This window comes from Oncorhynchus keta, chromosome 35, assembly GCF_023373465.1.
Source record: "Oncorhynchus keta strain PuntledgeMale-10-30-2019 chromosome 35, Oket_V2, whole genome shotgun sequence".
NCBI classification, from domain to species: domain Eukaryota; kingdom Metazoa; phylum Chordata; class Actinopteri; order Salmoniformes; family Salmonidae; genus Oncorhynchus; species Oncorhynchus keta.
The window spans coordinates 45,327,019-45,343,735 of NC_068455.1; the positions used below are offsets into that span (position 1 = coordinate 45,327,019).

General features: G+C 44.7%; 1 protein-coding gene across 1 annotated transcript in view; it reads right to left on the reverse strand.

Annotated features, from left to right (window-relative positions):
• Positions 1-16,717, reverse strand: part of LOC118369131 (MAM domain-containing glycosylphosphatidylinositol anchor protein 1) — a 377,353-nt gene that overhangs the window by 71,434 nt on the left and 289,202 nt on the right. Inside the window, exons 11-12 of the mRNA XM_052497083.1 lie at positions 6,034-6,300; positions 5,401-5,549 (exon numbers count right to left, since the gene is read on the reverse strand). Coding sequence (XP_052353043.1) covers positions 5,401-5,549; positions 6,034-6,300 — 416 coding nt within the window. The remainder of the gene's footprint in view (positions 1-5,400; positions 5,550-6,033; positions 6,301-16,717) is intronic.

Here is a 16,717-nt window from a genome sequence, read left to right on the forward strand (position 1 = left end):
CAACGTCAACAGTGAAGAGGCTACTCCGGGATGCTGGCCTTCTAGGTAGTGGCAAAGAAAAAGCCATATCCTAGACTGGCCAATAAAAAGAAAAGATTAAGATGGGCAAAAGAACAGAGACACTGGATAGAGGAACTCTGCCTAGAAGGCCAGCATCCCGAAGTCGCCTCTTCAACGTTGACGTTGAGACTGGTGTTTTGAGGGTGCTATTTAATGAAGCTGCCAGTCACATTCTCATTTACAGCAACGACCTGGGGAATAGTTAAATGGGTGAGGAATGAGCCAATTGGAAGATGCAGTTGATTACAGTAGGTGGCCAGGTTGGGAAGTTAACCAGGACACCAGGGTTAACACCCCTACTCTTACGATAAGTGCCATCGGATCTTTAGTGACCACAGATAGGACCCATTTAACATCCCAATCCCGCACCCTACACAGGGCATGTTTTTGTTTTTTACAGAAGAGGAAAGAGTGCCTCCTACTGGCCCTCAAAACCCACTTCCAGCAGTATCTGGTCTCCCATCCAGGATCAACCCTGCTTAACTTCAAAGGCAAGTCATTAGTGGAATGCAGGATGGTATGCTGCTGGGTAATAATTAATTGTGGGGCTGAACACATCTGCATGTTTTTGTTACACAACTATGCAGGATTGCCATTTTGCATAGCTACATAGGTATAGATTTTGCAACACATGCAATGTCATGACGTATCACCTTCAAGACAGGAAATACATTAACGTATAATACATTTAAGATTACATTTACATATAGAACTAAACACTCTCAGATGTGTTTCCCATATTCCAACAACCAAAAGTTAGGGGGGAGGTTCATTTTTCATCACAGGCTTTAAAACTGTTGTAAATACCCATCCCGTGTCTGGGATCGTTGTCATCATCTGACACTAGTTAGCATAACGCAATGGACATAAATATTACCAGAATATATTCCTATTCATGAAATCTCAAGTGAGATATATTGAAACACAGCTTAGCCGTTTGTTAATCACCCTGTCATCTCAGATTTGGAAAATGTGCTTTACAGCCAGAGCAAGACAAGCATTTGTGTAAGTTAATCGATAGCCTAGCATAGCATTATGTCCAGCTAGCAGTAGGCAACTTGGTCACGAAAATCAGAAAAGCAATCATATGAAATCGTTTACCTTTGATGAGCTTCGGATGTTTTCACTCAAGAGACTCCCAGTTAGATAGCAAATGTTCTTTTTTTCCAAAAATAGTATTTTTGTAGGCGAAATAGCTCCGTTTGTTCTTCATGTTTGGCTGAGAAATCGACCGGAAATTGCTGTCACGAAAACACTGAAAAATATTCCAAATTAGCTCCATAATATCAACAGAAACACGTTGTTTATAATCAATCCTCAAGGTGTTTTTCAAATATCTATTCGATAATATATCAACAAGGACAGTTGGCTTTTCAGTAGGACCGAGAGGAAAAATGGCTACCTCTGTATTTTATGCAAGAATCACTCTGAGGGCCATCAGGTGACCACTTACGCAATATAGTTGCTTAAGCTCATTCTGCAATATATAAGCGTGAAACTACGTCAAAATGCTGTGGACACCTTGGGGAATACGTAGAAAAGGGAATCTGGTTGATAGCCCATTCACTGCTCAATAGGGACGCATCGGAACGCAGAGCTTTCAAAACATGAGTCACTTCCGGATTGGATTTTTCTCAGGCTTTCGCCTGCAATATCAGTTATGTTATACTCACAGACAATATTTTTACAGTTTTAGAAACTTTAGAGTGTTTTCTATCCCAAGCTGTCAATTATATACATATTCTAGCATCTTGTCCTGACAAAATAGCCTGTTTACTCTGGGAACGTTATTTTTCCTACTTCCGGCGCCGACAGAGATGGCCGCCTCGCTTCGCGTTCCTAGGAAACTATGCAGTTTTTAGTTTTTTTTCACGTGTTATTTCTTACATTGGTACCCCAGGTTATCTTAGGTTTCATTACATACAGTTGAGAAGAACTACTGAACATAAGAGCAGCGTCAACTCACCATCAGTACGACCAAGAATATGACTTTCGCGAAGCGGATCCTGTGTTCTGCCTTTCACCCAGGACAACGGAATGGATCCCAGCCGGCGACACAAAAAAACGACTTCGTAAAAGGGGGAAATGGAGCGGTCTTCTGGTCAGACTCCGGAGACGGGCACATCGTGCACCACTCCCTAGCATTCTTCTCGCCAATGTCCAGTCTCTTGACAAAAAGGTTGATGAAATCCGAGCAAGGGTAGCATTCCAGAGGGACATCAGAGACTGTAACGTTCTTTGCTTCACTGGAGAGACGCCATCGGAGTCGGTGCAGCCAGCTGGTTTCTGCACACATCGCGCCGACAGAAACAAACATCTTTCTGGTAAGAAGAGGGGCGGGGGCGTATGCTTCATGGTTAATGTGACGTGGTGTGATCATAATAACATAAAGGTACTCAAGTCCTTCTGTTCACCTGATTTAGAATTCCTCACAATCAAATGTCAATGGCTCTGAACAAACTTTATTTGACTCTTTGCAAACTGGAATCCATTTATCAGGAGGCTGCATTCATTGTAGCTGGGGATTTTAGCAAGACTAATCTGAAAACAAGACTCCCTAAATTTTATCAGCATATCGATTGCGCAACCAGGGCTGGAAAACCTTGGATCACTGCTATTCTAACTTCCACGATGCATAAAGGCCCTGCCCCGCCCTCCTTTCGGAAAAGCTGCCCACGACTCCATTTTGTTGATCCCTGCCTACAGACAGAAACTAAAACAAGAAGGTCCGTTCAACGCTGAGGTCTGTTCAACGCTGGTCTGACCAATTTGATTCCACACTCCAAGACTGCTTCCATCACGTGGACTGGGATATGTTTCGTATTGCGTCAGACAACAACATTGATGAATACGCTGATTCGGTGAGCGAGTTCATTAGAACGTGCATTGAAGATGTCGTTCCCATAGCCATGATTAAAACATTCCCAAACCAGAAACCGTGGATTGATGGCAACATTCGTGTGAAACTGAAAGCCTGAACCACTGCTTTTAATCAGGGCATTGTAACCGGAAACATGACCGAATACAAACAGTTCCCTCCGCAAGGCAATCAAACAAGCTAAGCGTCATTATAGAGACATAGTAGAATCTCAATTCAAAAGCTCAGACACAAGAGGTATGTGGCAGGGTCTACAGTCAATCACGGATTAGAAAAAGAAAACCAGCCCCGTCACGGACCAGGATGTCTTGCTCCCAGGCAGACTAAATAACTTTTTTGCCTGCTTTGAGGACAATACAGTGCCACTGACACGGCCCGCAACTAAAACATGCGGACTCTCCTTCACTGCAGCCGACGTGAGGAAAACATTTAAACGTGTCAACCCTCGCAAGGCTGCAGGCCCAGACGGCAACCCCAGCCGTGCCTTCAGAGCATGCGCAGACCAGCTGGCTGGTGTGTTTACGGACATATTCAATCAATCCCTATCCCAGTCTGTTGTTCCCACATGCTTCAAGAGGGCCACCATTGTTCCTGTTCCCAAGAAAGCTAAGGTAACTGAGCTAAACGACTACCGCCCCGTAGCACTCACTTCCGTCATCATGAAGTGTTTTGAGAGACTAGTCAAGGACCATATCACCTCCACCCTACCTGACACCCTAGACCCACTCCAATTTGCTTACCGCCCAAGGTCCACAGACGATGCAATCTCAACCACACTGCACACTGCCCTAACCCATCTGGACAAGAGGAATACCTACGTGAGAATGCTGTTCATCGACTACAGCTCGGCATTTAACACCATAGTGCCCTCCAAGCTCGTCATCAAGCTCGAGACCCTGGGTCTTGACCCCGCCCTGTGCAACTGGGTACTGGACTTTCTGACGGGCCACCCCCAGGTGGTGAGGGTAGGCAACAACATTTCCACCCCGCTGATCCTCAACACTGGGGCCACACAATGGTGCGTACTGAGCCCTCTCCTGTACTCCCTGTTCACCCACGACTGCGTGGCCACGCACGCCTCCAACTCAATCATCAAGTTTGAGGACGACACAACAGTGGTAGGCTTGATTACCAACAACGACGAGACGGCCTACAGGGAGGAGGTGAGGGCCCTCGGAGTGTGGTGTCAGGAAAATAACCTCACACTCAACATCAACAAAACTAAGGAGATGATTGTGGACTTCAGGAAACAGCAGAGGGAACACCCCCCTATCCACATCGATGGAACAGTAGTGGAGAGGGTAGTAAGTTTTAAGTTCCTCGGCGTACACATCACAGACAAACTGAATTGGTCCACCCACACAGACAGCATCGTGAAGAAGACGCAGCAGCGCCTCTTAAACCTCAGGAGGCTGAAGAAATTCAGCTTGTCACCAAAAGCACTCACAAACTTCTACAGATGCACAATCGAGAGCATCCTGCCGGGCTTATCACCGCCTGGTACAGCAACTGCTCCGCCCACAAACGTAAGGCTCTCCAGAGGGTAGTGAGGTCTGCACAACGCATCACCGGGGGCAAACTACCTGCCCTCCAGGACACCTACACCACCCGATGTCACAGGAAGGCCATAAAGATCATCAAGGACAACAACCACCCGAGCCACTGCCTGTTCACCCCGCTATCATCCAGAAGGCGAGGTCAGTACAGGTGCATCAAAGCTGGGACCGAGAGACTGAAAAACATCTTCTATCTCAAGGCCATCAGACTGTTAACATTGAGTGGCTGCTGCCAACACACTGACTCAACTCCAGCCACTTTAATAATGGGAAATGATGTAAAATATATCACTAGCCACTTTAAACAATGCTACCTAATATAATGTTACATACCCTACATTATTCATCTCATATGTATATGTATATACTGTACTCTATATCATCTACTGCATCTTTATGTAATACATGTATCACTAGCCACTTTAACTATGCCACTTTGTTTACATACTCATCTCATACGTATATACTGCACTCAATACCATCTACTGTATCTTGCCTATGCCGCTCTCTACCATCACTCATTCATATATCTTTATGTACATATTCTTTATCCCCTTACACTTGTGTCTATCAGGTAGTAGTTTTGGAATTGTTAGCTAGATTACTTGTTGGTTATTACTGCATTGTCGGAAATAGAAGCACAAGCATTTCGCTACACTCGCATTAACATCTGCTAACCATGTGTATGTAACAAATCCAATTTGATTTGATTTGATTTGATTTTCCAAAAATGGAAATACTGCCCCCTAATTACAAGAAGTTTTAAGAGAAAGGGAGAAAGGAGAATAAAGGAAGGATATGGGGAATATGAAGGGAGGATAGAGAGGAAGAGAAAAGGAAAGGAGAATATTCAAAACCCTGAGCACATCCCTAGTGAGTGAGTGAGTGTCTGTACGAGTGACTCACATTGCGAACGTTGACCCAGTAGCCAATGATCCGGTCTGTAGCCACGGGATCTCTCTGGGTCCACTGGAGGTTGTAGGAGAAGTTGTTGCCCTTCAGATTGCGGATGGGGTTGGGCGTGTCAAAGTAGAACTCAGCACTATATGGACGTGCTACAGTGTTGGGAGAGGTGAGGGAAAGGTGAGGGAGGGAGAGAGGGAGAAGAACAGGGGGAAGGAGAGAGGGGAGAGTTAGTTGGTTGGTTGGTTTAATACTTTTATCTATTGCGTATCAGTGGGTCAGATTAAGTCCATTAGTAAAAGTTTTCAAACGTTTCATGTACTTAATTTTCAGTCCTATATTTTACACAAAGCGAAACTCTCTTTTGTAGGTGTCGCCATAACGATATGGCTGCTCCCCACCTATGCAGCCTTTTTTCTAACCTGTCAACACCAAAGAAGTCAAGTCAATGTGCTAATGTATGAAATGAAACCAGGAAACAAGGTCAAATCAATTTCCAGTAACCTGGAACAATTCCATTTCAATTTAGCCCATTCAGGAAGTATATGGAAATTCCAATTTACATCCCGAATTGATTGAATTTAAATGGAATTGACCACAACCCCACCAGAAACTTCAGCAGCTTCTGGTACTCACATGAGATGTTGAAGGTGCAGGTAGAAGAGCCCACGCCGTTGTTGACACGGCACTTGTACGTGCCGTTGTTGCTGGGGTCCAATTTGAATTTCAGCTGCGGGTTCTCCCGGGGGTTTGGGGTCAGGGAGGTCAGGGGCTCGCCGTTTCGCGTCCAGCGGATGCTGGCCATGTGTGGTGGGTTGGACTTCTGAATGATGCAGCGCAGGGTTACAAACTGGTAGTTGGGCGAGCGAACATCCTGGAAAACCGGGTCCAGGACTGGAGCATCTGAGTGTAGGGAGGAAAAATGGTGTTAATGATTTGATTATGTATGCGTTATAAATGGGTTATGATTTCCTTATGTAGGTACCCTTCAAATAAAGTGTCCCCACATAGTCTAGTAGTAAAAGCAGCTCCTCTCCTAGGTTTAACTGCTTAAGGTATAGGGGGCAGCATTTTCACTTTTGGATAAATAGCGTGCCCAATTTCAACTTCCTGCTACTCCTGCCAAGAATATAAGATATGCATATTATTAGTAGATTTGGCTGGTAAACACTCTGAAGTTTCTAAAACTGTTTTAATCATCTAACCGTTCAGAATTGTTGTTTTTTGAGGTCTCTGTCTGTTCAGTGAGGTCTCATTGGGAAACGATATTTCTTAGGAACTTGTTTTCAGTTCCTACCGCTTCCACTGGATGTCTCCAGTCTTTAGAATTTGGTTGAGGTTATTAATTTGTGCAATGAAGAAGTACGGCCATCTAGGAACTTCGTAACACTGTTGAGAGTTGCGCAAGACTTGAAAAGTAGCTTGGTTTGTTGTCTTCCTGTATTGAACACAGATAGACCCATCTTCAATTTGATCGATTATTAACGTTTAAAAATACCTAAAGTTGTATTACAAAAGTAGTTTGAAATGTTTTGGCAAAGTTTACAGGCAACTTTTGAAATATTTTGTAGTGTCGTTGCGCAATTTGGAAGCTGTTTTTTTCTGGATCAAACGTGCCAAATAAATGGACATTTTGGATATCATTTACATTTAAGTCATTTAGCAGACGCTCTTATCCAGAGCGACTTACAAATTGGTGCATTCACCTTATGACATCCAGTGGAACAGTCACTTTACAATAGTGCATCTAAATCTTAAAAGGGGGGTGAGAAGGATTACTTATCCTATCCTAGGTATTCCTTAAAGAGGTGGGGTTTCAGGTGTCTCCGGAAGGTGGTGATTGACTCCGCTGTCCTGGCGTCGTGAGGAGTTTGTTCCACCATTGGGGGCCAGAGCAGCGAACAGTTTTGACTGGGCTGAGCGGGAACTGTACTTCCTCAGTGGTAGGGAGGCGAGCAGGCCAGAGGTGGATGAACGCAGTGCCCTTGTTTGGGTGTAGGGCCTGATCAGAGCCTGGAGGTACTGAGGTGCCGTTCCCCTCACAGCTCCGTAGGCAAGCACCATGGTCTTGTAGCGGATGCGAGCTTCAACTGGAAGCCAGTGGAGAGAGCGGAGGAGCGGGGTGACGTGAGAGAACTTGGGAAGGTTGAACACCAGACGGGCTGCGGCGTTCTGGATGAGTTGTAGGGGTTTAATGGCACAGGCAGGGAGCCCAGCCAACAGCGAGTTGCAGTAATCCAGACGGGAGATGACAAGTGCCTGGATTAGGACCTGCGCCGCTTCCTGTGTGAGGCAGGGTCGTACTCTGCGGATGTTGTAGAGCATGAACCTACAGGAACGGGCCACTGCCTTGATGTTAGTTGAGAACGACAGGGTGTTGTCCAGGATCACGCCAAGGTTCTTAGCGCTCTGGGAGGAGGACACAATGGAGTTGTCATCGGACCAAAGGACAGATGTCCACCAGTCTAATGTCCATTGCTCGTGTTTCTTGGTCCAAGCAAATCTCTTCTTCTTATTGGTATCCTTTAGCAGTGGATTCTTTGAAGCAATTTGACCATGAAGGCCTGATTCACGAAGTCTCCTCTGAACAGCTGATGTTGAGATGTGTCTGTTACTTGAAAAAATAAGCATTTATTTGAGCTGCAATTTCAATGGGTCTGGTAACTAATGAAATGTTACTCTGGGTCTTCCTTTCCTGTGGCGGTCCTCATGCACTTCAAGAAACTTTGAAAGTCCTTGAAATTTTACAGATTGACCGACCATGTCATAAGGTAACGGACTGTCGTTTCTCTTCGTTTAAGCTGTTACTGCCATAATATGGACTTGGTCTTTTACCAAATAGGGCTATCTTCTGTTTACCAACCCTACTTTGTCACAACAACTGGTTGGCTCAAAGAAATCCCACAAATTAACTTTTAACAATGCACACCTGTCACCACCAATAAACCCATTATAATTGAGAATTTCAATAAGCATTTATCTACGGCTGGCCATGCTTTCCACCTGGCTACCCCTACCCCGGTCAACAGCCCTGCACTCCCCAGAGCAACTCGCCCAAACCTCCCCCACTTCTCCTTCACCCAAATCCAGATAGCTGATGTTATGAAAGAGCTGCAAAATCTGGACCCCTACAAATCAGCCGGGCTAGAAAATCTGGACCCTTTCTATCTCAAATTATCTGCTGAAATTTTTGCAATCCCTATTACTAGCCTGTTCAACCTCTCGTATCGTCTGAGACTCCCATAGATTGAAAGCTGCCGCGGTCATCCCCTCTTCAAAGGGGGAGACACTCTAGAACCAAACTGCTACAGACCTATAGCTATTCTACCCTGCCTTTCTAATTAATCCAACAAAAGGACCAATTGTGATGTTTATGGGACATATTGGAGTGCCAACAAAAGAAGCTCGTCAAAGGTAAGGCATGTTTTATATTTTATTTCTCTGTTTTGTGTAGCCGAAAAGCCTTTTTAAAATCTGACATGTTGGCTGGATTCAAAATGAGTGTAGCTTTAATTTAGTATCCTACATGTGTGATTTAATGAAAGTTAGATTTTTATATCATTTTATTTGAATTTGCCACGCTGCATTTTCCCTGGCTTTTGGCCAAGCGGGACAAGCGTCCCCTATACCTTAAGAAGTTTTTAAAGGAGAGAAATATCAATATTGGAAGATAGAGAGGGAGGGAGAGATGTATTAATGATAATAAATACATTATGTGTGTCACGCCTTGGTCATTGTATTTTTGCTTTTGTTATATGTTTGGGTTGGCCAGGGTGTGACATGGGTTTATATGTTGTTTTCGTATTGGGGTTTGTAGTATTTGGGATCGCGGCTGATTAGGGGTGTTGTTAGGCTTGGCTGCCTGAGGCGATTCTCAATCAGAGTCAGGTGCTTGTCGTTGTCTCTGATTGGGAACCGTATTTAGACAGCCTCAGTTTCGCTTTGTATTTCGTGGGTGTTTGTACCTGTCTCTGTGTTGTAGTCACCAGATAGGCTGTAATTAGTTTCATGTTCCGTTCTGTTGTTTTTGTATTTAGTTTCAGTTATTTCATGTACCGCGTTTTCATTCATTAAAGGCATGAGTAACCAAAACGCTGCATTTCGGTCCGACTCTCTTAATAATAATAATAATAATAATATATACGAACAGACGAACGCCGTTACAATGTGGGCTAAAACACCAGCCTCACAGCAGTGCGCTGTAACAGAAAACTGTAAATTATACAAAGTAATTTTTGGCATGATCAACAATACTCTGAAACATTTTACTGCAGCATACTGGTTTAAATGATGGTGCATTGTGGGAAGATTCTGTGGGCTGGGAAAGAATTGCAGTATTTTAATTGGTACTGTAATTCCACCCCACAGAATATAGTTCCTTACAGTCATTTTGAAGCGCCAAAAGCCTTTTGACCACCAGTGGGTGCATGCTATATATAGTTGTTTCTGGCTTATTACCATATTTTGAGGCATGCCTTGAAATATGCTGTATTTGTTGTACCCGTGTGTGAGAATGCTGTACAAATTTCACTCGTATGTCTTTATGGTGCCCCATCAATTGAAAATGTACAGAGAACAGAGTGGCAGCAAGGCTTAAACTTTAAATGTGACCTGTTTCAGGAAACTAGGCATATGTTGGCGGAGAGAGCTGTTCGAACGGAGAGCTGGAGAGCTGTTCGAACGTAAACTTTTTCGCAGAAATGCCTTCTCAAACTTTCATGTGCCTTGATAACAAATTTGTATGCCATCTGTAAATATTAATAAATTGTTAAATTATGAGCCTAGTTGGTTATGCCACAGAAAAAGTCAGCAACCTTCCCACTAACCATGATTGGCTGAGTTAATAAGTGGGCTGGACATGCAATGAGATGAGTTTGGATTGGTCTGCCATATAGCACACTTCTGTCTATTTGAGCTGGTCAGTATGTGTAGGGTAATCCTGTCTAACGCGGCTTTTTTATGCATCGCTTATTGAAACTTAACAAAAGACTTGAATATGCAAGCATCCATTTCAATAGAACAACACTGCACCAACTGTGTACCAGAGCGCAGAATAACTAATGAATTTACAAAGTTTCTTTGAAATTACAGTGAGATATGGATGAGTTGTCACATCCTACGACTTCCACTAGATGTCAGCAGTCAATAGAACTTTGTCTGATGACTTTCATGTGAAGGGGGTCGAATGACACCTGAAAGAGTCACCACTGCCTCGAGCTGACCATGCATTCACTATGCGCGTTCACAGATGAAGGACCTGCGTTCCATCTGAAGTCATTATAATTCTCCGGTTGGAACGTTATTCAATATATATGTAAACAACATGCTAAAGATTGATTCAGTACATCGTTTGACATGTTTCTACTGACTGTTACGGAACATTTGGACATTTCGTCACGTTATAGTGGACAAGCTTTGTGACTTTGGAATTGTTTACCAAACGCGCTAACCAAAGTAGCTAATTGGACATAAATAACAGACATTTTGGAACAAATCAAGCATTTATTGTGGACCTAGGATTCCTAGGACTACATTCTGATGAAGTTCATCAAAAAGTAAGGAAACATTTATCATGTATTTTCTGGTTTACGTTGATTCCAACATGGCGGCTAATTTTGGTACTGTTCTGAGCGCCGTCTCAGATTATTGCATGTGTTGCTTTTCCCATAAACTTTCTTTGAAATCTGACACAGCGGTTGCATTAAGGAGAGGTATATCTATAATTCCACGTGTATAACTTGTATTATCATCTACATTTATGATGAGTATTTCTGTTGAAACGATGTGGCTATGCAAAATCACTTGATGTTTTTGGAACAAGTGAATCAAATAAGCCAATGTAAACTCAGATTTTTTTTTATATAAATATGAACTTTATCAAACAAAACATGATGTATTGTGTAACATGAAATCATATTAGTGTCATCTGATGAAGATAATTCAAGGTTCGTGATTAATTGTATCTTTATTTCAGCTTTTTGTGAATGCTATATTTCGCTGGAAAATGGCTGTGCTTATTGTTGTTTGGTGGAGAGCTAACATAATCGTTTGTAGTGCTTTCACTGAAAAGCCTATTTGAAATCAGACACTTTGGTGGGATTAACAACAAGATTACCTTTATAATGATATGACACATGTATGTTTTAGGAATTGCAATTATGAGATTTCTGTGGTTTGAATTTGGCGCCCTCTATTTTCACTGGTAGTTGTCATATCGATCCCGGTATTGGTATTGCAGCCATAACAAGTTAGGGCACAAGGAGAGACCCAGATGCAGACACAGGAGGCAGATGGTTGGAGTCTTACAATGTTTAATAATTTAAAGGGGTAGGCAAGAAAAATGGTAGTCAAAACCAGAACAGATTCCTAGAGGTAAAGTAGTAGTAGTCAAAAAGATTTAGATGCACTAGAAAGTGGCACTGATGTCATAAGGTGAATGCAAGATCTGGATAAGGTACTTAAATGTAAATGTAATGAGTAGCAGACAGGCTCGTACAGAGTCCAGAAACAGGCAAGGGTCAAAACCGGGAGGGCTAGAAAAAGGAGAATATCAAAAAACACACTGGTTGACTTGACGAAACATACAAGACAAACTGGCACAGAGAGACAGGAAACACAGGGATAAATACACTGGGGAAAATAAGCGACACCTGGAGGGGGTGGAGACAATCACAGGAACAGGTGAAACAGATCAGGGCGTGACAATAGCCTAATGTTAGCTACCTAACCAGCTATTATTGAACCTATTTGGTTAACTTTAACTAGCTATGACAATCGGTTTGTATTGCTAGCACTCTATGGATTAGGATTATGGTTAATTGTTTTGCTAAACAAAAGACTCCATTTTGCCAGATGATTCCATGACCCATCAAGGTAGCCAGGTGTGTCTGAGAGTGACTACGGCTATTTATTGTATAATATTGCAAATATATTTGTGTCTAGAATTTGTCTTTCAGCATTAGTAGAACGCACCTGACTGTCCTCCACCAGTCGTACAAGGAGAATGGTCTAATGCCTCCCATCAAAAAGAGAGCTGGCCCAAGCAAGCACAGGTTAGACCTGAAGCATGAGGACTTGCAGCGAGTGGTGAAATTCATCAAATCACATGTGCCGAATACAACAAGTGTACACCTTACCGTGACATGCTTACATACAAGCCCTTATTAACCAACAGTGTAGTTCAAGAAGAGTTATTAAGAAAATATTTACCAAATAAACTAAAGTAAAAAAAATATAAAAACAAACACAATAAAATAACAATAACGAGGCTATATACAGGGGTACTGGTACCAAGTCAGTGTGCGGGGGTACAGGTTAGTTGAGGTAATTTGTACATGTAGGTAGGGGTGAAATGACTACGTAGAGATAATAAACAGTGAGTAGCAGCAGTGTTCAAAACAAATGGAGAAGGGGTGTCAATGTAAATAGTCTGGTGGCCATTTGATTAATTGTTCAGCAGTCTTATGGCTTGGGGGTAGAAGCTGTTAAGGAGCCTTTTGGTCCTATACTTGGCACTCTGGTACCGCTTGTCTATGACTTGGGTGCCTGGAGTCTCTGGCAATTGTATTGGCTTTCCTCTGACTTTCCTATTGTTTTTACTATATATTTGACCTCTTGGGGATGTCATTCGAAAACATAATGTTAACTTTCACTGCTATGCGGATGACACACAGCTGTACATTTCAATGAAACATGGTGAAGCGCCAAATTTGCCCTTGCTGGAAGCCTGTGTTTCAGACATAAGGAAGTGGATGGCTGCAAACTTTCTACTTTTAAACTCGGACAAAACAGAGACACTTGTTCTAGGTCCCAAGAAACAAAGAGTTCTTCTGTTGAATCTGACAATTATCCTTAATGGTTTTACAGTCGTCTCAAATAAAACTGGGAAGGACCTTGGCGTTACTCTGGACTCTGATCTCTCTTTTGACGAACATATCAAGACTGTTTCGAAGGACAGCTTTTTTCCATCTACGTAACATTGCAAAAATCAGAAACTTTCTGTCCAAAAATGATGCAGAAAAATGTATTTATGCTTTTATTACTTCTAGGTCAGACTACTGCAATGCTCTACTTTCCGGCTACCCGGATAAAACACGAAATAAACTTCAGTTAGTGCTAAATACGGCTGCTAGAATCCTGACTAGAACCCCAAAATTTGATCACATTACTCCAGTGCTAGCCTCCCTATACTGGCTTCCTGTCAAGGCAAGGGCTGATATCAAGGTTTTACTGCTAACCTACAAAGCATTACATGGGCTTGCTCCTACATATCTGTCTGATTTTGTCCTGCCGTACATACCTACACGTACGCTACGGTCACAAGACGCAGGCCTCCTAATTGTCCCTAAAATGTCTAAGCAAACAGCTGGAGGCAGGGCTTTCTCCTTTCTCCTATAGAGCTTGAGTGGGTTGAGTCACTGATATGATCTTCCTGTCTGGGTTGGCGCCCCCCCCCCCCTTGGGTTGTGCCGTGGCGGAGATCTTTGTGGGCTATACTCGGTCTTGTCTCAGGATGGTAAGTTGGTGGTTGAAGATATCCCTCTAGTGGTGTGGGGGCTGTGCTTTGGAAAAGGGGGTGGGGTTATATCTTTCCTGTTTGGCCCTGTCCGGGGGTATCATCGGATGGGGCCACAGTGTCTCCTAACCCCTCCTGTATTTATGCTGCAGTAGTTTATGTGTCGGGGGGCTAGGGTAATTTGTTATATCAGGAGTACTTCTCCTGTCCTACCCGGTGTCCTGTGTGAATTTAAGTATGCTTTCTCTAATTCTCTCTTTCTATCTTTCTTTCTCTCTCGGAGGACCTGAGCCATAGGACCATGCCTCAGGACTACCTGGCATGATGACTCCTTGCTATCCCCAGTCCATCTGGCCATGCTGCTGCTCCAGTTTCAACTGTTCTGCCTGTGATTATTATTATTTGACCATGCTGGTCATTTATGAACATTTGAACATCTTGGCCATGTTCAGTTATAATCTCCACCCAGCACAGCCAGAAGAGGACTGGCCACCCCACATAGCCTGGTTCCTCTCTATGTCACGCCCTGGCCTGAGTATTCTTTGTTTTCTTTATATATTTTGGTTAGGTTAGGGTGTGACATGGGTGATGTATGTGTTTTTGTACTGTCTATGGATTTTATAAGTTTATGGGGTTGTTTACCATCTAGGTGTTTATGTATGTCTATGGTTGCCTAGATTGGTTCTCAATTAGAGGCAGCTGTTTAACGTTGTCTCTGATTGGGAACCATATTTAGGCAGCCGTCTTCTTTGGGTATTTCGTGGCTTATTATCTATGTCTATGTCTAGTTGCCTGTGTCTGCATATTTACATTATATAGCGTCACGTTCGTTTGTTGTTTTGTAAGTTTGTTTCAGTGTTCTTTCTTCATTAAATATAGAATAAGTATTCATATCACGGTGCGCCTTGGTCTCCTCACTACGACGGTTGTGACAGAATAACCCATCACCAAAGGACCAAGCAGCGTGGTAAAAGGCAGCAGCAGCGATCGCAGGACTCATGGACTTGGGAGGAAATTCTGGACGGCGGAGGACCCTGGGCACAACCAGGGGAATATCGCCGCCCCAAGGCAGAGCTTGTGGCAGCGAAAGCAGAGAGGCACCGGTATGAGAAGGCAGCACGGCAGCTCGGCTGGAAGCCCGAGAGACAGCCTCAAAAATGTCTTGGGGGGGGGTGCACTTGGAGCAGTCGCGAAGTTGAGGGGTGAGTCTGAGATTGTCGAGGAGTTATTGGACAGATTGGAGGAGAGTGAAAGGAGAGTGAACGGAGGGGAGATTATGAGACATTCGAGGAGTTGTTGACGAAATTGGAGGAGAGTGAAGAGAGAGAGCTGTTGGTTTGGCGTAGTATGCATGGCATTCGCCTTGAGGAGCGTGTTAGCTGTTCGATGCCACCTATGTCAGTTCCTCGTACTCAGCCTGAAACTTGTGTTAAAGTTCTGGAAGATTTGATGCCAGCTATACACACTAGGTCTCCAGTACACCTTCACAACCTGGTGTGTCCTGTTCCTCTTCCCCGCACTCGCCCTGAGGTGCGTGTCCTAGGCCCAGTACCACCAGTGCCAACACCACGCACCAGGCTTCCTGTGCGTCTCCAGAGCCCTGTAAGCTCTGTTCCTCCTCCCCGCACTCACCCTGAGGTGGGTGTCTCCAGCCCGGTACCACCAGTGCCGGCATCACGCACCAGGCCACTAGTGCGCCTCCAGAGTCCAGTACTCCCTGCTCCTCGCACTCGCCCTGAGGTGCGTGTCCCCAGCCAAGTACCACCAGTGCCGGCAACCCCCCCAAGCCTATAGTGCGCCTCGGCAGTCCAGTACGCCCTGTTCCTTCTCCCCGCACTCGCCCTGAGGTGCGTGTCCTCGGTCCAGTACCACCAGTACCGGCAACAGTACCCAGTCCAGAGCATCCGGCAACAGTACCCAGTCCAGAGCGTCCGGCTACAGTACCCAGTCCAGAGCGTCCGGCTACAGTACCCAGTCAAGGGCGTCCGGCAACAGTACCCAGTCCAGAGCGTCCGGCAACAGTACCCAGTCCAGAGCGTCCAGCAACAGTCTACAGACCGGAACCTCCTATGACAGGCCGCAGACCGGAACCTACCACGACGGGTCACAGTCCGGAACCTACCAGTCCGGATCTGCCAGAGTCTCCCGTCTGTCCTGAGTCACCAGAGTCTCCCGTCTGTCCCGAGTCGCCAGAGTCTCCCGTCTGTCCTGAGCCGCCAGCCAGCCAGGAGCGGCCAGAGCCGTCAGCCAACCAGGAGCCGCCAGAGCCGCCTGTCACGCTGGCGATGCTGGAATCTCCCTCCTGTCTGGAGCTGCCAGAGACGCTCCTCAGTCCAGAGGTGCCTTTCTGTCCAGTAGTGCCCTTTACGATGATCTTCAGTCCGGGGCCCACTCCGAGGGTCCCCGCTCCAGAGGCGTCACCTAAGTGGGCCAAGACTGAGGTAGAGCAGGGTCCACGTCCCACACCCGAGCCGCCGCCGTGAAAGAGGCCCACCCGGACCCTCCCCTTTAGATTAGGTTTTTGCGGCCGGAGTCTGCACCTTTGTGGGGGGTACTGTCACGCCATGACCTGAGTATTCTTTGTTTTCTTTATATATTTTGGTTAGGTCAGGGTGTGACATGGGTGATGTATGTGTTTTTGTACTCTCTACGGGTTTTATAGGTTTATGGGGTTGTTTACAATATAGGTGTTTATGTATGTCTATGGTTGCCTAGATTGGTTCTCAATTAGAGGCAGCTGTTTATCGTTGTCTCTGATTGGGAACCATATTATGGGTTATTATCTATGTCTATGTCTAGTTGCCT